Source organism: Staurois parvus, unplaced genomic scaffold, assembly GCF_062004578.1.
Source record: "Staurois parvus isolate SC_StPar_1 unplaced genomic scaffold, SC_StPar_1.0 ptg000243l, whole genome shotgun sequence".
Lineage (NCBI taxonomy): Eukaryota > Metazoa > Chordata > Amphibia > Anura > Ranidae > Staurois > Staurois parvus.
This window is the reverse complement of record NW_028318039.1, coordinates 15572593-15599070: the sequence shown is the minus strand read 5'-3', so window position 1 is coordinate 15599070 and position 26478 is coordinate 15572593. Positions and strand designations below refer to the sequence as shown.

At 41.6% G+C, this 26478-nt stretch overlaps 1 protein-coding gene across 1 annotated transcript in view; it reads left to right on the top strand.

Annotated features, from left to right (window-relative positions):
- Nucleotides 1-26478, top strand: part of ABCC4 (ATP binding cassette subfamily C member 4 (PEL blood group)) — a 400044-nt gene that overhangs the window by 277942 nt on the left and 95624 nt on the right. The window contains exons 22-26 of the mRNA XM_089680483.1: nt 281-400; nt 2969-3079; nt 8768-8868; nt 9736-9927; nt 11564-11719. Of these exons, the coding sequence (XP_089536609.1) occupies nt 281-400; nt 2969-3079; nt 8768-8868; nt 9736-9927; nt 11564-11719 (680 nt within the window). The remainder of the gene's footprint in view (nt 1-280; nt 401-2968; nt 3080-8767; nt 8869-9735; nt 9928-11563; nt 11720-26478) is intronic.

Here is a 26478-nt window from a genome sequence, read left to right as displayed (position 1 = left end):
AGCTGCATGTTTGTTCCAGTCTGTTATTTCAGAGTATTGATGTCAGAGACAGCCATTCAGCTAGTATTTTCAGGAGTTCAGCACTGACAGCCTTCTTAGTTCTCTAAGTTAAGATCTACTGTAAAGGTGGGGAAACTATGAGCTGATGTGCATATTATTTGGGTGACAGAACAGACAAAGCAAATCTGTGGTGGACTCCTTTCTATGTTCCATTGCTTTGTATTCGGGTCATGTTTTTACAAGTGATATAAAACTAACGTCAAATATTCAACTTTTCTAGCTCGAAGTCCAGTGTTCTCCCATCTATCATCTTCTCTCCAAGGACTTTGGACCATTAGGGCATTTAAAGCAGAGGAACGATTTCAGCATTTATTTGATGCACAGCAAGACCTACATTCTGGTTTGTATAAAGACTGTTATTTTTACAGTATTAAAATAACTAATTAAAGTAGAACTGAAAAGTGAATAGAGTAAGGGAGGGTTTTTTTTATGGGGTTGCCACCTCATCCCTTTAAAACTAAACACATATTAATTACACAGGTTCTGTGGCTGACTAAGGTGGCAATTAAACTCACTTAGTGTCTTATCTGCATTAAATGAGCCTCAGAACCTGTGTAATTAATATGTGTTCGGTTTTAAAGGGATAAAGTGGCAACCCTAGTTTTTTTTTTACTACCTGTATCCCCTCAGGGAGATATACCTTCACTTCCTGTCCCATAGTCACAACAGGATGTGAAGAGTAATCCCTCCAAAGTGAGGGAAACCCCTTATCATCAGAACTAGTGTCTTGGTTGGAAGATTTTTACACTATTTCTGTTCTGGCGACCCCTGAAAATTAGGAATTTTCTTTCACTTTCAGTAATAACGGTCTGCAGTTCAAATAGGGAGCATGAATCAACCTACTGGGAAATGCAGACAACAGGATAAACCGGACAGGTGTTCTAATCCCTCTCACCTTAAAAATAGAAAAAAAGAAAAAAATTGCCTTTGGTCATATTTTAACCTCTTGCCGACCACATAACACATATATGCAGCATCAAGAAAAGAGGGTTTTAAGACCCAGCCAATGCACATATGCGTACAAGGCTGCCTAAGGTTGTGTGCTGGGAAAACACTTACTGCATGCTACCAGCACACTGAGTGAGCTGTCACCATTCGCTCTCGGTCATGGGCCAGTGGGACAGGCATCTGGGTATAACAGTAGTCACATGATACAGAAGGCACTCCACCTCCCACTTAATGGGTTGTCTATGCTTTGCACCGCTGCTCAATGTAAATATAAGTCTTGTATGCAACCTAAATACAACAAATATTGGAGATGAGCAAAGCTAAAGCTTAGCTGATCTCTGTACTAGTCAGGTTTCATATTCTATTCACATCAATACAAAACACATACGCATCAGTATTTCATATTTTGTGTCACTTTTCCTTTGGTTGTTCCATGATCACTCTGGTATAAAGTATTGTGCTGAAGCACCTTGGTCAGGACCCATTCCTAAGAACCTGGTGAATAGGAATGAGCTTGGGCATGTCCAAACATGAGTCCAAACCAGAATTCCTCCGCCCTCTATCATTGGCTGTCAGCTTTGACAGGTTCCCAGCAGGATAGTGTCCGAACATGCCTGAGCATTAGGTTTTCTCTAAAATAGTGTTTACCCTCTACTAAGTATTTACCTACCCTAGAACTTTTCAATTTTGCACTGATAATGCAAAAATGAATTTTTATAAAAATGTATTCTGCTGACCATGAATTAAATGTATTTAATTGTCACAGTATGTCATTGTTCTACATAAATGATTCCATAGTTTCAAGAAAGAGAAGACCTAGTTTTCTGGATATTTGAAAATGAAATAAAAAATTGCTCAGTCACAATTATGCCTGTGTTTTCAGTCTTTTCTCTAAATTTCCTAGATCTGCTGCATCCAGTTGTCTTAGGAAGCCACATAATTAGTTGAATTAAATCCCCCTTGTGTAAATAGTGTCATGTGATCTTAAAATAAATACACCTGTACACATGTTGGGGTAGTTATCTAAGCAAACAGAATCATGAGGATTGAGGAGCTATCAAAGCAAATCTGGGATTTGTTCAGTTCAAAGGAAGCCACTATCAAGGTCAAGTCCTAAACATGTATTTCAAATTCAGAGCACCAATAGATTGATTTTGTTAAAAATGGAAAGAATATTGCACAACCATAACATCCAAAGCTCAGGGATATGGCAAGGAAGGCACTAGTCAGAAAAGTACCAAAGAGGTCAGTTGTTACTCTAAAGTAGTTGCAGAGATCCTGAAGTGGAAAGAAAGACAACTATAACATGGACATCCACAAGTCTGGGATTTATGGAATACAGTCAGTCCCCTTGTTACAGGATAGGTTCTGTAGGTTTCTTCTTAAGTTGAATTTGTATATAAATTGGAGCAGGTACATTTTTAAGTGTAACTCCAGCTGAAAAAATATTTTTACGTTTTGGATAGCATAGGGAAGGGTTAACACCCCTGTAATGTTTTGTAGTGATGAAAATGAGACATTTATAAGAGAAATAAAAAATCTAATCGTATTAGGGGTTTGCAAAAGGACTGGAATATAAACATTTTTCTGAAGAAAATGCTGCTCCATGCATGCTGTAATGTTGGTCAGATGTCTGAAGGTCCAGGCACTTGGTCACATGACCTTAACAAATGATGTGACCAAGTGTCCAGACCTTCAGTTGTGTGCTTCAACATGTTCTCACAAACGGTTGGTATTTCAGTCCCTCTATTTCTCTGTAGGCTGTCAGCATATTTTTATGTCCATTTCAGTTCCATGGCTGTGCATTTAATCATGTCATCTGTTAACTTACAAAGCATCTTCTGCCACAAGTGTAACTGAAAAGAAAAACAAAAATGTCAAACATATTTTGATTATAATGAAACATACATTTTTGAGCATTGTTTTGCACATTATATCACACTCATTGCTTTCTCTTTAGAGGCCTGGTTTTTATTCCTGACGACATCTCGTTGGCTCGCAGTACGTCTGGATGCCATATGTGCCTTGTTTGTTATAGCCATTGCCTTTGGTTCACTAATTCTTTCAAAAAGTAAGTTCTGTGTGGCAAGGATTATGGCATTAACCTTCCTTAAGTACATGTTCTAAGTAATAGTGATTCTGTCATTTAAATTGAGGTACTTTAGTTCATACTCATTTTATAAAGGGGACAGTTTGTCCACATTCAACTGAACAGTTTACTGCCTTGGGAGCTTATAATCTGTGAATTTCTTTTACTATAAAATTAGACGTCAGAACTAGAACCTTAGCAGTCTTATTTACAGTTTTTTTTATTACACAAAACTACTACAACAGAAGGTATACGATAATTAGAATTTTGCTGTTCATAAACAAAGGATTAATCAGTATTAATAGTTTGGATGTTTTTTTTCATTACTTGAATGGTCTGTCAATTTCACAACTCATAATTTAAGACATGTTCAAGTGATTAAATGATCATATATGATGGAATGATCTGGACCCATTTTGAGTAGTTTTCAACCGATATTTATAAGTCATTTATACATTTTGTTAATATATGATAAATGTCTAGAATGACTTTATCATAAATGTTTATAATCCGTTTGGCTGTGAGAAACTATGATATTAGTTCTATTCTAAAAACTTTAGATAAGTTGCAAAATGATTCATTATTTGCTCTGGGGCTTCTGAACTTCAGAGAAAAGGGATTGTTTAAGCCATAAAGCAGACCTTTTGGGGCGACACGATTTGACACAATTGTAGCGCAATTTATCGCGCCACAACCGCATCACGCTTTCATGTTCCATTAAAATGAGTGGCACCTGAACATGCGGTTCTGCGATTTGTCATTTTAGCAGAGCGTTTTGAAATCAAAATGCCCTAGTGTGAATGGGGCCTGACTTTTAGACAGAAAGTCAGTTGTACATATTAAAGTAATCAGGGCAGCATCCACATTGGTTGAGGTGCAAACTATCAACAGACAGTTCTTCCTATTCCTAGACCCACCCTTTAGCAACACCATTGGTGTAATCCAGTACTCAAAACAGGAGTGAGTAGGATATACCTCTGATGATCTCAAAGGCCTAATAGGCTCCTGTGGGGCCAAAAGAATGGTGGGTTCCTAGACACTGTCACATGTGCATAACTGCTCTGCTTTTTCTAATCAAGAATTATATGCTAAAAGTACATGTTTTTTCTTACAAAACGATGTCAGTAAATCCCTGCTAGTTAGCCAGACTTTACATTTTAAACCTCAATTGACGTTTCAATCCAAATAATATAAATTAAATCAGTGTGCAACAATATACTTACAGTAGTATGTCACACGTTTTTTTTTTTTTGGGGGGGGTGGCTTAAATCAACCCCCTTTCCCCATAGAAGAGTAATTTCCATTGTTACTCTGCAGAAAGTAGAGCAGTCCTCTTTGCAGCAGTCTGACACACCCTCTGTTGTGCCAAACTTCCAGTTCTCTAGTCAGCAATATTACTGAAGAGAGCAAGCATTGCTAAATAAATTAGGGAGCATGTCAGACTGCAGCAGAGAGCAACCGCTGCTCTTACACACAGCGGAGCAGTCCTTACTAAAAACTACTGAAGAGGACTACAGAGGACTTTTCTGCTGGGACTAAGGAGGCAATTTACAAAAGAATAAAAATAAAACAAAACAAAAAACCATAGAAGACATAGAACTGTTACAATTTTGCAGCACCTAATGTCATTTATACATTTTAACTAACATTCAATTTTAAGTGCTTTAAGCATAGCTTTTCAAGCCTTTAATCATTCTATTAGGAACAGTCATACTTTTTAAAAAGATCCTGCTCTAATGCAGCATGTACATCCACTGGAACAGACCATGCTGAATGAGACTCAGTGGTCCATAACATGTGGCTTAGACACATGCAGCTATGACCAGTAGAGAATTATCTTAGATTTTACAATATGATCAAGGTTCCATTGATCCCGATGACATGTTGTAATTGTTATCACTTTATACAGTCAGGTCCATAAATATTGGGACATCGACACAATTCTAACATTTTTGGCTCTATACACCACCACAATGGATTTGAAATAAAACAAACAAGATGTGCTTTAACTGCAGACTGTCAGCTTTAATTTGAGGGTATTTACATCCAAATCAGGTGAACGGTGTAGGAATTACAACAGTTTGCATATGTGCCTCCCACTTGTTAAGGGACCAAAAGTAATGGGACAGTTGGCTTCTCAGCTGTTCCATGGCCAGGTGTGTGTTATTCCCTCATTATCCCAATTACAACGAGCAGATAAAAGGTCCAGAGTTCATTTCAAGTGTGCTATTTGCATTTGGAATTTGTTGCTGTCAACTCTCAAGATGAGATCCAAAGAGCTGTCACTCTCAGTGAAGCAAGCCATCATTAGGCTGAAAAAACAAAACAAACCCATCAGAGAGATAGCAAAAACATTAGGCGTGGCCAAAACAACTGTTTGGAACATTCTTAAAAAGAAGGAACGCACCGGTGAGCTCAGCAACACCAAAAGACTCGGAAGACCACGGAAAACAACTGTGGTGGATGAGCGAAGAATTCTTTCCCTGGTGAAGAAAACACCCTTCACAACAGTTGGCCAGATCAAGAACACTCTCCAGGAGGTAGGTGTATGTGTGTCAAAGTCAACAATCAAGAGAAGACTTCACCAGGGTGAATACAGAGGGTTCACCACAAGATGTAAACCATTGGCGAGCCTCAAAAACAGGAAGGCCAGATTAGAGTTTGCCAAATGACATCTAAAAAAGCCTTCACAGTTCTGGAACAACATCCTATGGACAGATGAGGCCAAGATCAACTTGTAGCAGAGTTATGGGAAGAGAAGAGTATGGAGAAGGAAAGGAACTGCTCATGATCCTAAGCATACCACCTCATCAGTGAAGCATGGTGGTGGTAGTGTCATGGCGTGGGCATGTATGGCTGCCAATGGAACTGGTTCTCTTGTATTTATTGATGATGTGACTGCTGACAAAAGCAGCAGGATGAATTCTGAAGTGTTTCGGGCAATATTATCTGCTCATATTCAGCCAAATGCTTCAGAACTCATTGGACGCCGCTTCACAGTGCAGATGGACAATGACCCAAAGCATACTGCAAAGCAACCAAAGAGTTTTTTAAGGGAAAGAAGTGGAATGTTATGCAATGGTCGAATCAATCACCTGACCTGAATCCGATTGAGCATGCATTTCACTTGCTGAAGACAAAACTGAAGGGAAAATGCCCCAAGAACAAGCAGGAACTGAAGACAGTTGCAGTAGAGGCCTGGCAGAGCATCACCAGGGATGTAACCCAGCGTCTGGTGATGTCTATGCGTTCCAGACTTCAGGCTGTAATTGACTGCAACCAAGTATTAAAAAGTGAAAGTTTGATTTATGATTATTATTCTGTCCCATTACTTTCGGTCCCTTAACAAGTGTGAGGCACATATGCAAACTGTTGTAATTCCTACAAAGTTCACCTGATTTGAATGTAAATATCCTCAAATTAAAGCTGACAGTCTGCAGTTAAAGCACATCTTGTTCGTTTTATTTCAAATCCATTGTGGTGGTGTATAGAGCCAAAAATGTTAGAATTGTGTCGATGTCCCAATATTTATGGACCTGACTGTATTGTATCATATATGGCGGAATGATGGCTGAATAGTTAGCCTGTAGTCCTAATTCTTAAGTGTGATTACTTGGTTTACTATCTGTATGTGGTTTCTATGTTCTTACTGTGTTGTCATGGGTTTCTTGTGGGGATCACAGTTACCCATCACAACCATTCTGGTATGTAAAATTGGCATTTGACTTTATTGTCCCTTTTTCTAAATTTTTTACTCTATTTTCTACCCTAAGCTTGTGTTAAGAGAACAATTGCTTAGGAAATAGAAATGTCTGTCTAATGTGTCTAGCCTCACTAAACCGAATATGATATACTAATGGTTCATACTAATGTATCATACTTGATTACATATAAAGCAGATATACCGTATTTGCCGGCGTATAAGATGACTTTTCAACCCGTGAAAATCTTTTGAAAAGTCGGGGGTCGTCTTATACGCCGGTATACGGCGAGTCGGTGTCAGGGCGGCACTTTTTTGAGGGGCGGCGCCACCCCCCGTCCTCCTCCAACGGACACCAAGTACAGGGGTGGGCAGAGGGGCTGCTGTACCTTACCTGGCTCCGGTCCCGGTCCCACGACGATCCGGTCCAGGAAGCGCGGCTGCTCCTTCTTTCAGTTCGGCCGCTCGATGGTCCCGCCGCCCGCTCGGCTCCGCCTCCTCACCAGTGATTGGGCGCCAGCACTGGAAAGGCACACAGGCGACCAATCACCGGCGAGGAGGCGAAGCCGAACGGCCCCGCGAAAATCAAGTGGCCGAACTGAAAGAAGGAGCAGCCGCTCCTCTCCCCCACTGACACTAACGATGGGGCACTATTCCTCCTCCACTGACACCAACGATGGGGCACTATTCCTCCTCCACACTGACACCAACGATGGGGCACTATTCCTCCTCCACACTGACACCAACGATGAGGCACTGTTCCTCTCCCACTGACACCAACGATGGGGCACTATTCCTCCTCCCCACTGACACCAATGATGGGGCACTATTTCTCCTCCCCACTGACACCAATGATGGGGCACTATTCCTCCCCCACTGACACCAATGATGGGGCACTTTTCCTCCCCCACTGACACCAATGATGGGGCACTATTCCTCCCACTGATATCAATGATGGGGCACTATTCTCCCCACTGACACCAATGATGGGGCACTATTCCTCCCCCACTGACACCAACCATGGGGCACTATTCCTCCTCCCCACTGACACCAACGATGGGGCACTATTCCCCCTCCCCACTGACACCAACGATGGGGCACTATTCCTTCCACTGATACCAATGATGGGGCGCTATTCCTCCCACTGACACCAATGATGGGGCGCAATTCCTGCCACTGATACCAATGATGGGGCGCTATTCCTCCCACTGACACCAATGATGGGGTGCTATTCCTCCCACTGACACTAATGATGGAGCACTATTCCTCCCACTGACACTAATGATGGGACACCATTCCTCCCACGGACACCAATGATGGGGCACGATTCTTCCCACTGACACCAATGATGGGGCACTATTCCTCCCACTGACTAATGATGGGGCACCATCATTGGTGTCAGTGGGAGCAATAGTCTCCCATCATTGGTATAAGTGGGAGGAATAGCGCCCCATCATTGGTATCAGTGGGAGGAATAGTGCCCCATCATTGGTGTCAGTGGGAAGAATAGTGTCCCATCATTGGTATCAGTGGGAGGAATAGTGCCCCATCATTAGTGTCAGTGGGAGGAGTAGTGCCTCATCATTGGTATCAGTGGGAGGAATAGCACCCCATCATTGGAATACCATACTGAAATAGCATACCATATTGAAATCAAATCTGATGTTTTTTCATTTTTATTTGGTGTTGCCTCGGAATGGGGGTAGTCTTATACGGTGAGTATAGCTCAAACCCTATATTTTAACAGGAAAAGTAGGGGGTCGTCTTATACGCCCAGTCGTCTTATACGCCGGCAAATACGGTACTTTATAAAAAAAAATTGTAATCTAAGTTTGGGCCATATAGTTTGTTAACATTTTCATAAGTGATTTTTTGAAAGTTAGTACCACTTTTTTTACTCTGTACTGACTGGTTATAAATGTACCTTTAATGCAAAATGTTAACAAAATGTTAAACTTGTATCACTACAGCTCTTGATGCAGGACAGGTTGGTTTGGCGCTCTCCTATGCTATTACAATTATGGGATCTTTCCAGTGGGGAGTAAGACAAAGCGCAGAAGTTGAAAATCTGGTAAGTTTTTTTATTTCATGTGTGAAGATGTTAGTTAACTGTTATACTTATTGAATATGCAAGATAAAACTGTATTTTTACTGGAAATTTCCCAAAAATGGCTTGTCAGAATCAGGTACCCATTCTCACCCCTCCTCCCAGGAGGGAAGGAGGAAAGCATAGAGCAGAACTTTCCCTTCAGGGTGAAGTTCAGCTTCAACATTTTCAGCAGTTTGAGCTACAGTAGCTCTTCTGTTAGATCGGACTACATGGGCCAGCCTTCGTTCCTTATGTGCAACAGTGAGCCTTGGTCACCCATGACCCTTTTGCCGGTTCAGTGGTTTTTGATTCCCTTGGATCACTTTTGGTAGGTGCTGACCACTGCAGACTGGGAACATCCCATAACAGCTGCAGTTTTGGAGATGCTCTGACCCTGTCATTTAGCCATTAAAATTTAGTTGTTGTCAAAGTCATTCAAATCCTTATGCTTGCCATTTATTTTCTACGTTCAACACACCAACTTCAGGGACAACATGTTCACTTGCTGTCTAATATATCTCACCCACTTTCAGATGCCATTGTAACAAGATAATCGATGTTATTTATTTTACCTGCCAGTGGTCATAATGTTATGGCTGATCAGTGTAAAAGAGAGTTGAGGTAACCCTATAATAATGGAGACTGTGAATATGGTGCCTGTCTAATTGAATATCTATTTCTAAGTTCCTAGGAAAAAACGACTACCAGGGCACACGTATAAAGTGCCCTCAAAGTGGCTGCTAAAGGTGAATCGTGATGCAGCAGGGAGTAAAGGGTCTTAGCACAGGCTTACTCCTTATAGTAATATTTCTGTAACCTGATCTAATGCACACTATTTATTAATTGCAGATGATCTCTGTCGAACGTGTCATGGAGTATACTCAGTTGGAAAAGGAAGCTGAGTGGGAATGTAAAAGACGTCCACCCTTTGACTGGCCAAGCAAGGGTATGATAGCATTTGAAAATGTCAATTTCGCCTACAGTTTGGATGGCCCGTTGGTTCTGAGACATTTAACTGCCCTAATCCGGCCAAAGGAAAAGGTATTTTGTCAACATCCTAATGTTCAGGGAGAAAATCCTTATAATTAAGTATTGTTTTATTTATTTTTAGTTTTGTCTTTAATATGTCTCCTACTTGCTTTATAAAGTTATTGTGCTATATACTTTACTGCCCAATGTGCTTAATGTTTCCAAAAAAACCCTTTAAATTAATGTCTTACATCCCTTAGCTAGCAGAATTGTTAGGACTAAAGCCGGCCGACAGGGCACACATCCTTGCTGCTGGTCTTATAGCAAATAACAACAGCCAATAAACAAGAAGGCATTACTTGGACTCAAGAACACTCCTGGGATGTCACATGGTAGCCAACAGACATAACCGTGAATAGGTTCAGAAGGGAATCATCTTTTTGGGTACCTACAGTGTCAGAGCACTGGCAGCATAGTGATATCTATACTATTGGTCTTCAGTGAAACAGCAAATTGTAAAAATAAAATAGAGAGCGCCATAAGTTAGAATATACTGTACATCATTACATTTAACTCCTTGTGTGCCCGCAGTTTTTTTCTTCAAGTTTTTTTTTAACAGTTATTTTGCATCCTCACTATTCTCCCTCTTTGTCCTTGCTTAACTAACGGTAGGTACAGTGTGTGAAAGAACAGATGCTTTAACCATAGTCCAATCTTGTGAGCAGCCACTACCTGTGACTAGTTGAAAGTATATATTCTTTAGACTTTTAATATTTTGAACTCTTCCATCCCTAAAGACTTTAGGGATATACTAGTGATACTAGAGGGGAAAAACGGTTCTGGCTTTTCTTGGAATGTCAGTAATAGTCACACTATATAAATTGTTGTCATCTCAAAACATTAGACTGCCACAGAGATGATACAGTATATGTGTATTAGAATTTTTCTAATTTTGAAAAGAATACATTTCAGTTTTCAGCAACAGAGTATTATCATATAAAATTAAACTATATGAAGATGTACTTTAGAAAAAAATATATAATCATGTCCATTCCTTGGAGTATTTTAAGTCATTAGTCATTGCTGGTATATATGGGATAGCAGGTGTTATGCAGATGCCAACATAAGGATCTTCACTGTTGGTGGTATGTAGCTAAATGTTAAAGTCTTATTATACATAAAAAAGGGCAGCTTCTCCAGTGACTTTCAGACGAATAATTGTAAGGAAAAGATAACTCTAAGGGATGGTTCACATTACATGTAGTCCAGTGCATTTTTTCTGCATCTAAAATGCAAAGAAATTAGGTTACATGGTTGTCAATGGCATGGTTCACACCAGTACTTGCAGTTCCAGTGCATTCTGGTTCCAGAAAAAAAGTAGAACAGACTGGAATGCGATAAAATGCATAAAACCACACTGGAACATGGTAAATTGGATCAAAAATGCATCAAAACGCACTGGACTCCAAATGTCCCAAAGAAAGAGGAAATGAAGCATCTAGAACACATCAAAAATGCACTGGAACACGTAAAAATGCATAAAAAATGTTTTAATTCATCCATATTCATTTTTTTTTTCTAATTAAAATTTAAAATAGGGTAATATGAATGCATCTGGTCACAAGTTGCATGTTGTCCTACTGTAATAATATATTCATTAAAATGGATGGTTAAGACGGAGTTTGCCATGTGTTTGACTGATTTACAGGTTGGAATAGTAGGAAGAACAGGAGCTGGAAAGAGTTCACTTATCTCGGCTCTTTTCCGCCTTGCTGAACCTGAAGGAAAAATTTGGATTGATAAAATTTTAACATCTGAAATTGGCTTGCATGATTTGAGGAAGAAGATGTCTATAATACCCCAGGTATGATTTAGTTATGAGTAGGTTCATTTTTTTAGTATGACTTTACTGTATAATTGTACATCCATCGATGTAACTGTGGTGAATGCCCTGAATGATAACTGTCACAGTTTCTTGTGCTGTCAATTGAACCGAGCCATCAATCCATCAAATGGCTGATGTCATAACTGATCACATGTAACATGCACTGTAACAACTGATTTGTTTGTAGATCAAACAGAGGCCTCGATTGCAGCTTACTTGGCTCTACTTGATTGAAGGGTTTTGCTTTGCTTTACGTTTATTGCCTGTTTATAGTTTTAGTACTGACCAATCTACATTCCCAGTTTGTAGCTTCTGTCATTGATGATGGTTTATGTACTGTACATGCGCATCCAAGTCAGAACAAGAGACCCAGCCTGACACTGTTTACTTACTTTATGTACTGCATCAATCTGGGCAGGATGTTTGGTATTGATCACTGTAGTGAGTTGACATTTCTCTGCGCACATATGAGTTGATTTACTAATGGCAGATACTGTAGATTGTTCTCTTTGCATGGGATTGTTCCCCAGAGCTCAGTGAATGAGGTTAAGCTCTGCTGGCTTCCAATCATTTTCAAGCAAAATTTCTCTAGGGAAAATTCCCTCGCAGTGTGTAGTTTCCCTTGCAAAATGAACAGTCTTTTTGCCTTTAGTAAATCAACCCCATAGAGTAGGGTAGCGTGGCAGTGCACTTTGGTAAACACAGGCATTACTTTCTTGGAATTTTGGTCCTCTTGCATGTGTTTCAAGGATACCTTGGGCTATGTTTGCATGGTAATCTTTGCACACCATGCAGGTGAATGGCATGTATACTACTTGTGTCAGCATGTGTGAGCCCTTAGTAAAGCATACTGTTTCAAACTGTGCCTTTATGATACCTCAACATACCCATAGGTTTAGGCCCCCTAGAACCCTTTATAAACTTGATATTGGTAATTATGGGCAGATGGGCATTATGCGTCTTTTATCACATTTTAAAAGCAACGTTTCTCCTGTTGGGAGACATGGCATTCGGAAAGGCGAAACAGATGCCCAGTATGCATGGGGCCTAAAGTTGCAGCAGTCTTTTGTGTAACAAATAAGCTGCCTAGTTATTGAAACAGTCTTTTGCACAGGCAATGATCAATCTGTACACTCACAGACTGTTTATCAGCCAGATTGACCTGTTTCGATATAAACTACTGGTGACTGAAAAGTGCATAAGATGAACCCAGTTTTCCTGATAAATTAACTCACAACTTAACATCAGATGGGAAAAGTGAAAGTTTTGTGACAAAATTAGTGCACCTTGTATATCACACTAAAAAGAGACAGTTCGAGAGTAGAATATCCATGTACAGTATGTCTTGATTTCCACTCACCTCTAATTTTGACAAATGCACATTTTCTCAAATGCACAAACATGCATGTCAATTAAAAGTAATTGCATTTAATCATTCTGGTAGGAGTGCACTGTTCATGAAGGTAAAGCAGGTGTTTTCTGGGATGCTGTCTTATTCATGTGCGTCTGATATATGATGTGATGTGTACTTTGTTAGAAACCATCCCTTTTTAGAATGGCTGATTAATTACCAGCCCAGTCTTGCATAGTAAGAACAGAAGTCAATGGGCCGAGTTGGATAGGTATGCTGTTACTTCCAAATAAGTACAAATGGATGGTAGCCTAATGCTGATCTTTGTTTCCGTATACTAAAGGCTTCATTAATGCACTGTGCAGCTGCTCACCAGAGCTAGTGACCTTTCATTTCCAAAGAAGACCCTACATAGACTTAAATTCTTTAGCCTTTGTTACTGAACAATATCCCCTTTCTGCTGAAAATAAACGCTGTTACGTTCCTTTTAGGCTTGTAGATTCAGACAGACGGTTTAGAAATCATAAATGGGACTTGTCATTTGGAAGTGTTAATTACATGAAAAAGAAAGAAAAACACTTATTGGAAGAGGTTACGGCCTTCAAGATTTTTTTTTATCCACAGTCCTACTTCTGTAGAGTTGAACATGTGCACATAATGTGCTACTATCTATGCAGATATTGTGTGCAGCCAGTTCCATTATGATTATGCTTTCGTACTTCACTTAGAATGCAGAGGTTTGTATTTTAAAGCTGCAACAAATATATATCCTGGATATGAATACAGTCATTTTATTAAATATCTATGTTTGACTGCAAGTACCAGTGAAGGCATATTTAACAAACAATGTAAAGAATGTTGATATTTAGTCACCATATTCCACCTGTCTTTAGTTTAGTGCAATCTGAACAATGGAAGAGGTGATTTTAGGTTCTTGCAGTAGGTCACTGTTCGCTGCATATTGCTGTTTGCCTTATTAAATAACAGTTCCATCACAGGCAGAATAATGAAAGCTATACCTGAGAAAGTAGAGTAATCAAGGGCTAGTGGCTATGATTGTTCTGTTTCACCTTTCAACTGCTCTAACAGTAAAGAACCCTTTCCACAATCTAAGCTTAAACCGCCTTTTTTTTCCTCAAATTCTGGCCACATGTCCTCTTAAGGGGCCTTAGCGTAAACAGTTTATTATAGTTTTAGACCCCCTAGAAGGTCTACCACTTTCCTGGAGAGAGTGAGGTTCTACAAGTGTGGGAGCTGCATTTCATGCAAAATCACTCGGGATAAAAAGTAAACAGTCGAAACCTTCCACTCATCTGCTGGTAAATAGTATAAATTTGATACATTTATCACTTGTAGTACCAAATTTCTAACTTACCTGCTTTCTTGTCCCTGCTGATTGAAATATGTAGGGAGGACCACCAGGTGCCTATCGAAATGCATTAAAGAACATGTAAATAACATTTAAAAAGTATTTAAACAGCACAGTGTTCCTAATCATTTTAGACTTGTACGTAATAAAAATCCCACCTTGCTGAGTTTCTGCAGTATAGATAGGGTCTAAAAGCACTGGAGGGGCAATGATTGGCTTAACCGTTTTTGCTCCGCCCTATAGCAGATATACTGCTACGGTGTGGTAGCTGTGTGCAAAATCACGTATATATACGTGATTTTGCATTCCCGGGTAGGGGGCGCGTGCGTGCGTATGCAGCTCTGTAACGCAAAAAATGGCCTGGTCAGGAAGGGGGGTCAATCCTCTGGAGGGAAAGGGAAAACAAGTGTCTCAACAAAAGACCAGATGAATTTATGAGACTAACACACTTACTCCATCTGTTCTCAATATCGACATTGACCTAAACTGTTTTTTTAACTGATTTTTAGATAATTGATTTATTATCATTTCTCCTTCTTAGTCTATGGAATGTTTACAATCACATTTTTCGCTATGAATTATGGCAATAAAAGTGATGTTTATATCACTTAATGGAGAGCAGTCAGTTTTTGCTCTCATTCATATATATTTTGAGGTCTTTGGTGTTTTACTTACGGATTTTGCCATTTTATCATAGTGTCCACTAGTTGGCGCATTTTTAGGTTTTTTTTATTGTAATGACAATTTTTATATATATATATATATATATTTACTGTATATGTGTGTATTTTTTGGATTGCATTTACTATTCTCATTTTTTAGGCTATTAGCTTATATGATGGCATCTCTATCACTTACCAATGCTTCTTATGTATTCATAGTATGAGTTTTTTTCATTTTGTGTTTTTCATGTATTTTCCAGTTATTGATGGTCTTATATTTTTTTTAATTTATATTTTTACTTCATTTTATTTCTAATAAAGTCATATGTTGCTTTGTGGGCACGGGATTTTATTGCTGAGGGAATCCAACACACTGAGCTGTATTTACAAGATCCCCATTTCTGACCATACTTTGGCACGCTTTAGGCGTTCTCCCAATTAGATTCATGCATGGGGTATTTAAGACTTCAGTAAGATGGTGACAGTTAAGCTTCCTGAGGATGCAAGTTTCCAAAATGCATTGAGGCCGAGCCGCTGTCCTCATACCTGGGTTCTTCCTATGTCACTTCTGGGGAAGAGTTCCAGTCTGTGGAACGCTCGCCAGCTTGGTGACCGTGCACAGAAATTATTTTACAGAACTCTGGTGAGTTAGCAATCTTGCTTCACATGGCGGAGCACACTATTTGGATTAAAGAAAGGATTACTACTTCACTGACACATAGTGTTTGGGACAATTTCTACATATTTATGGACAATATGTGATATTCTAGACATTTTCTTTTACTGGTCATTGATTTTTATCATTTTTTTGTTGATTATTCACTGTGTATGCAAGTTTTGGTTTATTTTCACCCATTTAAAGGAGTAGTGCCTACCTTCATTACCATATAACTTTTAATTTCAGGTGTTTGCACTTAAAGGGGCAGCTGCAATTAGTCACCATATATTATATTTGTGTGGGTTGGCGCCCTCAGTATTTTTTTTAGGTTGTTATAGTTACCGAAGACACCTTTGACATATTTGTACATTGTAGTTATATCCCCTCTTAAAGCGGAGTTCCACTCAAAAGTGGAAGCTCCACTTATTTGCCTCCTTCCCCCCTCCACTGCCATATTTGGCACCTTTTGGGGGGGAAGGAGGTACCCACTCCCACTTCCAGCTCTGTTTGCCACGGCGAAGTGACCCGGAAGTTCTGCCCCCTCCTTGCTCCCACAATCTCCTGGGAACTTTCACAGGTCCCGGGAGACTGCCGGACCAATCAGGAGACGCGGCGCGACTCGCGCATGCGTAGTGGGTACCAGGCTGTGAAGCCCCAAGCTGTCACAGCCTGGTGCCCACAGTAGAGATACTGGTGCCTTGGAGGGCAGAAGGAGAGAAGGGACTGCGCAAGTGAGTGCATTGCTGGACTCTGGGACAGGTAAGTGTCTGTTTATTAAAAGTCAGCAGCTACAGTTTTTGTAGCTGCTAACTTAATAAATACAAAAACGTCTGGAACTCCACTTTAAGCACCTCTTCCGTAGAGTGAATAATTGTAATCAATGAACTACATTCTCCTAATTTTGTTGCCCTTCACTGAATTCAATACTGTCTTTCCTGAGGATTGGTGACCCAAACTGAACTGCATATTCAAGATGAGGCCAAACCAGTGTTTTGTACAGGGGTAAAGTTATTGATATATATTTTGAATGTATGCCCTATTTAGTTCATAAGAGTATTTTGTTAGGTTTGTTAGCTACAGCTTGGCATTGCATACTGTTTTCTAAATCTGTGATCTACTAGCACTCCCAGAGCTTTTTCCATCACGAGGAGCCCCTCCTAATGTGTATTTTGGATGTGTATTTTTGACACCGAAACAAATTCAACAACACTGGCCCCAAGATATAATCCTGGGACCCACCACTCCGTTTCGGATCTTTCCGAAAATGAATCATTTATCACTAATCTCTGGACCCGTTCATGTAACAGGTTTCCTGCACATGTACATACAATGTCATCAACTCAAGCAACCTTATTTTATTGATTAAATGTTTGAGGTACAGTATGCCCTAACAATATCTAGATAAACTATGTCCATTTGACTTCCGCCTTCAAGTTTCTAATTTACATCTTCATAAAATAACAGATTGGTCTGACAAGAACAGTCTCTCATGCTTGTTGCTACTTATGATACCCTTATCGCAGACACATGTCTGTTTTTCTTTATAGACTCCCTTCCTATTCCCTAAAATACCTTACATACTATAGATGTTAGACTGACTGTTTCCTGGTAAATATCTTAATTTTTTTTTTATACCACATTTGCTCTACACCAATCAGTTGGTACAGTTCCAGTTGGTAAGCTGTCTTTAAAAATTAGAAATAGAAGCTTGGCTATAACTGAGGTAAGAGGCCTAAGTACTTGTGGGTGTAAGCCATCTGGACCTGTGATTTGTTTGCATCAAGTTTCTCTAGTCTGTTTTCTACCTGATTTTCAGTCAACCGCAAAGGTACCTTTGGTGAAACATCTTTAATATTAATGTTAAGATCAAACCCTTCTTTTTCATCTGCAATATCATGTAGGATCACAGCTTGCTGAAGTTAACTGTTTTGAAACTTCGAGTTCTTGTCATAGCAGCCTGCTTTTCTTTCCTGTAACTTATGGCCAATGTGATTACACAATGGTCACCATTACCCAGGTTGTTTCTAACTTTTACATCTGTAATAAGTTCTGTGTTGATTGAATTTAACAGATTCAACAAAGCACTCTTCCATTTTGGGGCTTCTACCATCTGCATCATGAAATGTTCCTGTAAAAAAGAAGTAGCAAGTCTTTGACTTTTCAGTTCCATGTGCCCACTCAAAATTAGGATAATTAAAATCACTCATAATAATACCGGCTAGTAAGGAAGTAAGGAAACTACCGCCAGAAAATTGTGGTTAGGACTATGATTTCCCCTAATTGTCTTCCTACACTTCATAAGACTGGAAAAACATCCTCTGTATTGCAATTCTGTGAAGTAAAATTGCATTGGATTCAACTTCTGAATTTGAAAGACTGGATCTGTCAGGGACCATCGCGACGCATGGGTCTACACATGCGTAGGCGTCTGTCAGGACGTACAGGTAGCAGGGCACTAGGACTCAGGCGCACCCGTCGTCTTGACAGTACTAGGCAGGCACTGGGACCTAGGCGGTGACTGTCAGGTGCAGGGCGGGCTACTTAAGCCAGCCCTGCACAGACGCTTGTTGCCGAATGGTCTTTTGTATCCTGTTGCCTGTGTAGTGAGTACTCTGATCTGGATTGTCTGAACTTGTTGCCTTCTCCTGTCCTGACCCCTTGGCTTGCCTGACTCTGCTCCTGGATGTTCCCTTACAGATCTGATCTTTTGGTATTGACCCTACGTGTGACCCGACTATCCTTTGCCTATCGTCTTGTACCTCACCGACCCGCTAGTTTCCGACCCGGCTTGTTTGACTCTGACTTTGCTCATCCATCCATCCATCCCTCAGGGATCCCTGGGCTCCCTCACATCAGACTCTTAACCCGCTGGAGCCCTTGGCAGACTCCTCTACCTCTGGTAGAGATACCTAGCAGCTGCGACCTGGTCCCGGAGCGCTCCAAGTCCATCCCCACCATCAGGGGCCCTGGTGAACAAGTGCTCCGGTACTTAGACTCCGCACTCTGGGGAGGCTCTATCAGGGGACTGATAGAGGTACTGTCAGGCGGTCCGTTACAGGATCTATAGAGGTCAATGCATAAAGCGGCATTTGAAACAGAACAGTAAGATAAGAAATTGCTAATTTGAGTTCCCACCTTTTCTTACGCCTTCATCGAAATAGGGTTCTCTCTTTAATTTGGGTCTACAAACATCCCAGAATCTCACACTCTACCCTCTATGCCCACAGGCTATGAGGAGGGGAGGGACTCCCAAATATCTCCAAATATTATATGGCGGCGCAAATCTCTCTAACTAAGGTCCCTAACTGCGCCCATCCTGCCCTCAGCTCTTCTATGACTCCCCTCCAAACTATGCCCTCTTTTCCTAAGCCCTCTCATGTTACATAGCTTACGTCTTTGGGACTCAGTCTGGTATTCCTGATGTCCGGTACTCCAACTTTATGTCTCCATTTCTTCCTCGCCTCCCATTACTAAACAATCCTCTTTTCTCATATCGACAGAAACTGGCCATATATCTATTTATAGCTGCCAAGAACATTCTGAACAAGAAGAAAATGTCCAGTATTCTTCATGATACCCACTCCAAGTTTCTCAAGATATGGTACAATATATGGTACACCTGGGGGTCATTTGCCCTCCTGACCCTGCCTCCAGCTAGTATGGGCACCCCTGGCTAAGGTGATGTTTCTTAGCCTGCAGGACTTTTTTCTCCTCCTAGCTTTGCTTTTCTCTTTCCTTTCTCTTCTATACAGCTCCTTTCCCCCCCTGAATTTCACCTTACCCTTCCTCTTTCTCCCCTCCACCCACCCTTCGGTTCCTTTTTTCTCTCCTTTTCTTCAACCCTTTCCTTGGTTGGATACTTTCTTATATGATGAGGATGGAGGCTCACCCCCTTCCTTCTCCCCCTCCTTTTTATTCCCTCAGTTTCTGTCTGGGTACATTGGGCCCATCACTTATGTCTACCATGGGTCTGTTGGTCAGGAAAGTTGGTTTGTAACACTGTACACTCAAAATGCACATACTGATGCTGCACTACTATGTTCATAACCCATTTCCCCTATGTGGGAACCAAATACTTCTGTGTACTATGTAATGTTCACCTTATATTTCAATAAAAATGATTGTACCAGAAAACAGATTTGTAAAGCATTCTAATCACTCTGCACTAGTCCCTGTGAACTCTGGAGCAGCGGTGATGGCGTGTGACGTCATAAGCATGCGACACATTTCTGAGCATGCGCGGGATCTGAGGACCGGTGCTCTCCTTTCTCAAAGCATCTTATTAATTTTCCGCTGCTCCGGAGTTCGCAGGGACTTGCCAGGCTTTCACATCAGGCTTTCCATTAACACCTCTTCAGCGCTCCCTGCTGTCCAGCTGCATTCTTGCTTACTGTTCCTGAACCCAGCTACGAGGCGTTGTGCTCTTTTAACCCCTTATGAGCCTACTTATTAACATCTACATGTGAGTTGTTAAACTTATGTTTACCTTTAAAAAAGTCTTACAGTCTACACTCAGAGGCGCTGTGTTTCTTTTCTTGTTTACTCCAGAGCCAGGTGTTTTTAGACTGCATATTCTCCTGTCAGCTCCTGACCCCACACTCATCAAAGAGACTATGTGGACTGCTGATTCCATATGCTTGTCATCCTCTTGTAAGCAGGCAGAAATAGATGCTGCCCAGGCAGGGGTACAAGCTGCCCAAAAATGAATGCAGACAGAAGCTGGTCAGGCAGAGGTCTAGCTAGAAGTACCTCAAAAAGCAAGAAGGGAAGCAGTAGCCAGGAGTTATCAGCTGGAATGAAGCAGCTAAGCTAAGAGTTCTGGAACAAGCTGCCAAGGAATAAGTCCCATTTTGACATTGTCTGATGACCCTGCAAAACAGACCTTGCATTTTATCCTAAGCCACAACAATGTCCACACAGGATACTTCCTACTTCTTCTACATCAGCTCACAGGTCACCCAGGCACATCAGACACATCTTCTCCTCCCAAGTTACTAACATTTTATACAGCAACTCGTGCCATTGCAGACTCCCAGAGCCCAGCTTACCAAATCACCTCAAAGCCTCCTGCAACCAGTCACATAGTTCTTGAGACCCACACCATGAGGACTCCAGATCCCAAGCCTTCACTTGGACTACATTCTCTCCTCCAACACATAGACATCAGGAATTAGATAGCACCACCTCCATCGACAATGACCTGTGAGGACAAGGCCACAAAGAACCAATACTTAGGACTTTGCTAAGTACATGACTCACAGAGAACGTTTTGGGACAGGATCACAGTATCCTACCAATGCAAGAACTTGATCTGCTGATCAGACGGTGAGGACAACGAGGACAACCAGAAGTACTGAGTGATCCTTTTGAGCTTGAAATAGCCAAGGAAAATCCACATCTACTAGGTCTTAGTGTTAATGTGATTATAGCAAATACTGCTATATAAGAGCCATTAAAAATGGGCAACAGTCGGTTTAAGGTATAAGGAGGAACATCAAATCTCCTTTCCATTTTTTCCATCCTTTCAAAGTTTGTCAAAGACTTAGCCAGAGGTAAGAACAATTCAAGCTTCTCAACTGTTAGCTTGAGCATTATCAGCCCTCATAGTATAAGAAGAGAAAACCTCACAACTAAGTTCAGATACTTTAGAAATGTCTCCCTAAGGGTTGGGTCACACCACATTTTTTTCTGCATCAAAAAAGCACAGACAGTAGATTACATGAATTCCAATGACGAAGTTCACACAATTGCAGTGCATTCCAGTACAGTCAACAAAAGTAGAACATGCTGCATTTTTTCTGCAAGGAACTGCACTGGAACTTCGCAAAATGCATCACAACACATTACAGCACAACTAACTCAACCCAACTCCTATTTCATTCACAAATCAGAAAGTGTTGTGTATTCAGTGGAAATCCCTTTGAGGAATGCTTAGAGTTTCTAAAACTCTGCTTCAGATGTTATACCTTTATTTTTTTTTGTAATTCACTTTTTATTGATTTTCAAACAAATTACAACAAACAAGTTGCATAGATGAACATAAAATAAAAGAAGAGAAGGAGAGAAAACCGAAAAACAAGCTCATTGAAAGGTTCATAAGTACATACAATGTCAATACAGAACAGTGAAATGGCAATCAATCACAAACAATCTGAGCAGATAAGTGTCCCATGGGTCCCAAACTGCCTCAAACGCAGGAACAGAAGTAGCGTGTAAAGCAGTTACGTACTCCATCTTTCTAATCTCTGCTATAACCTTCATCAATTCCAGTAACGTGGGGGGCATAGAAGAAAGCCAATGCATGGGAATGGTTCTCCTGGCTGCCATTAAAATGTGGGTGGAAAGTTTCTGTGCATATTTAGAGAGGCCCGAAAAAGGTAGGCCCAGCAAAAAGTAAATGGGCTCAAAAGGAATAGGAGCCAGCAAAAGTAACCGCAATAGGGTAAGGACCTGTAACGGACCACCTGACAGCACCTCTATCAGTCCCCTGATAGAGCCTCCCCAGAGTGCGGAGTCTAAGTACCGGAACACTTGTTCACCAGGGCCCCTAATGGTGGGGATGGACTTGGAGCGTTCCGGGACCAGGTCGCAGCTACCGGGTATCTCTACCAGAGGTAGAGGAGTCTGGCAGAGGCTCCTGTGGGTTAAGAGTCTGATGTGAGGGAGCCCGGGGATCCCTGAGGGATGGATGGATGAGCAAGATCAGAGTCAAACAGGCCGTGTCGGTAACTAGCAGGTCGGTGCGGTACAAGACGGTAGGCAAGGGATAGTCGGGTCACACGCAGGGTCAATACCAGAAGAACAGATCTATAAGGGAGCATCCAGGAGCAGAGTCAGGCAAGCCAAGGGGTCAGGACAGGAGAAGGCAACAAGGTCAGACAATCCAGATCAGAGTACTCACAACACAGGCAACAGGATACGCAAAGACCATTCGGCAACAAGTGTCTGTGCAGGGCTGGTTTAAGTAGCCCGCCCTGCACCTGACAGGCGCAGCCTAGGTCCTAGTGCCTGCCCAGTACTGTCATAGACGACGGGTGCGCCTGGGTCCTAGTGCCCTGCTGCCTGCATGTCTTGACAGACACCTACGCATGTGTAGACCCATGCGTTGCGATGGTCCCTGACAGGACCTCTCTCCAAAAGGGCTTAATGGACTGGCAATCCCAGAAAATGTGGAAAAGAGTGCCAGTTTCCTTCCCACAGCAGACAGAAGAAACATACGAGCATGGAGAACCTCACGAGCCCTATACTGAAACATCAGGCTCTTATAAGTATTTTCTTTATATACTACACACATAGAAGATTTGGAGGCGGCTTCCCAAATCCTGTTCCATTGATCCAAACCAATATCGCATTGAAGGAAACGGGGCCATTTACGCATATACAGTTGCAAGAAAAAGTATGTGAACCCCTTGGGATTACGTGGAGTTTTGCATGAATTGGGCATAAAATGTGCTCTGAACGTCATCTAAGTCACAACAATAGGAGAACACAGTCTGCTGAACATAATACTACACAAACATTAGATGTTGCCATGGTTTAATTGCACATAACAAATAAACATTCACAGTGCAGGGAGGAAAAAGTATGTGAACCTTTGGACTTAATAACTGGTTGACCCTCCTTTGGCAGCAATAACCTCAACCAAACGTTTCCTGTAGTTGCAGATCAGACCTGCACAACGATCTGGAGTCATTTTGGACCACTACTCTTCATAAAACTGTTTCAGTGTAGCAATATTCTTGGGATGTCTGGTGTGAATCGCTCTCTTAAGGTCATGCCACAGCATTTCAATCGGGTTGAGGTCAGGACTCTGACTGGGCCACTCCAGAAGGCGTATTCTGTGCTGTTGCAGCCATTGTTTTGTTGAATGACTTGTATGCTTTGGGTCATTGTCCTGTTGCATCACCCATCCTCTGCGGAGCTTCAGTTGGCGGACAGATGGTCGTACGTTTTCCTGCAAAATGTCTTGATAAACTCTGGAATTCATTTTCCCATCAATGACAACAATCCGTCCAGGCCCTGAGGCAGCAAAGCAGCCCCAAACCATGATGCTCCCTCCGCCATGTTTCACAGTGGGGATGAGGTTTTGATGTTGGTGTGCTGTGCCTTTTTTTCTCCACACATAGTGTTGTGTGTTCTTCCCAAACAACTCAGTCTTGGTTTCATCTGTCCACAGTATATTCTGCCAGTAGTGCTGTGGAACATCCAGGTGCTCTTTTGCAAACTTCAAGCATGCTGCAATATTCTTTTTGGACAGCAATGGCTTCCTCCGTAGTGTCCTCCCATGTATTCCATTCTTGTTTAATGTTTTCCTTATTGTAGATATGTCAACAAAAATGTTAGCATGTGCCAGAGATTTCTGTAGGTCTTTAGCTGACACTCTGGGATTCTACTTTACCTCATGCAGCATTCTGCGCTGTGCTCTTGCTGTCATTTTTACAGGACGACCACGCCTAGGGAGAGTAGCAACAGTGCTAAACTTTCTCCATTTGTAGACAGTCTGTCTTACCGTGGACACATGAACATCAAGGCTTTTGGAGATACTTTTGTAACCCTTTCCAGCTTCATGCAAGTCAACAATTCTTGATTGTAGGTCTTCTGAGAGCTCTTTTCTGCGAGGCATGGTTCACATCAGACAGTGCTTCTTGAAACCAGTAAACCCAAAACAGGTGTATGTTTTTTAAGGGCAGGACAGCTGTCAGCAACACATCCAATATCATCACACTGATTGGAGTCAAGGTTGGCTCACTCCTGGCTCCAATTAGCTCTGGGAGAAGTCATTAAGCTAGGGCTTCACATACTTTTTCCTCCCTGCACTGTGAATGTTTACATGTTATGTGCAATTAAACCATGGCAACATCTAATGTTTGTGTAGTATTATGTTCAGCAGACTGTGTTCTTCTATTGTTGTGACTTAGATGACGTTCAGAGCACATTTTATGCCCAATTCATGCAAAACTCCACGTAATCCCAAGGGGTTCACATACTTTTTCTTGCAACTGTAAAAGTGAGTATCAATAGAAAGGGGGCAGGTGTCTAAAAGCAATTTATACGTAGCAGATATCATGCCCCGTTGGTATGGGCCTTGGATACAGATACGCTCAAAATGGGTAGGTTTCTCAAGAGTCAGTGGACTGAGTTGTAGAGATTCAATCTTGGTCCATTTATTAGGGGGGCCCTGGGAGGACAACAAGACAAGGGTTCGGAGATGGGTAGCTAAATAGTATGACACAATGTCTGGGGCCCCCAGACCCCCCTGGATCGAGGAGAAAGAAGGACAGTATGATCTATCCGATGGGATTTTTTGCGCCAGATGAAATGGAGAAAATATTGAAGAGAACACAATTTGGGCATGGGGATAGGGACAGGAAGTGTCTCAAACAGGTGTAGTAGCTTGGGTAATATAGTCATTTTCAGTACGTTGATCCATCCAAGGAAAGAAATGATTCCCATGATTTTAAGGATTGGGAGATTGCATGGAACAGAGGAGGGAAGTTAGCCGCATAAATAGAGTGATAGGAGGAAGTGAGGTTGGTACCCAAATATTTCAGGGAGTGAGGACACCACCTGTAAGGATAGTTTAACTGAAGGGAGGATAGGACTGTAGGTGAGATATGGAGTGGCAGTGCTTCAGTTTTGGCCGCATTAACTTTATATCCCGACAAAGCACCAAAGAGCTGTAAAGTACGGTACAAAACAGGCAAGGAAGTATGGGGTTCCGTCAGTGTCAGCAACATATCATCAGCGAACAAAGACAATTTAAAATCACAGTCATGAGTGCGTATCCCCTGTATATCTGGATTGGATCTCATGGTGATGGCCAGGGGTTCCAAACAAAGGATAAACAGCAGAGGGGAAGGCAGACATTCCTGGTGCGTACCGTTCGACATCCGGAAGGAGGGGGACAGGAATGATGCCAATTTGACCTGGGAGGTGGGGTTGGAATATAGAGCTTTCAGGGCTGCCATAAATGGGCCGCTAAACCCAAATCTCTCCAGGACCAGAAACATATAAGGCCAGCTAAGTCGGTCAAATGCTTTTTGGATGTCCAAGCTCAACAAGAGAGCAGGAGTCGAGGACTTATTAACAAGATCGATCAAATCGATAGTCCTCCTAGTGTTATCTGTGGCATGTCTAGCCGGTACAAAACCCACCTGGTCTCGGTAAGCTTGGATATACATCTGGCCAACCTATTAGCCAATATTTTCATGAATATCTTGTAGTCAGAGTTTAATAAAGCTATAGGGCTTTAGTTATCTGGAAGGTAGTGGTCCTTGTCTGGCTTAGGAATCACTGAAATGTGTGCACGTGTAAAATTATCATGCTGAGGTAAGCCATTCAAAAGATCTTGGATCAAGGACAAAAGATGGGGGGCCAGGGGGCCTATAAAAGTCTTATATTACAAGTAAGGAAGACCATCTGGTCCCGGAGATTTGTGCGTAGGGAGGTGTTTGACAACATCTAGTAATTCCTCATAGAAGATGTCCGCATTTAGAGCCCAGACATCAGAAGGAGACAAACCTGGAAGTTGCAAGGGGTTGAAAAAAGCGTCAAAAGTTGCCTTCTGGAGGGGAGGGTGGACATCAGGGGCTAGGCAATTATAGAGCTTATCCTAATTTTCCCCAAAAACAGTAGACCTTACGTGTGGGTCATATGTGGGTCTGTCATCCGAATGGAGTAGGTGACCTTGCAGTGAGG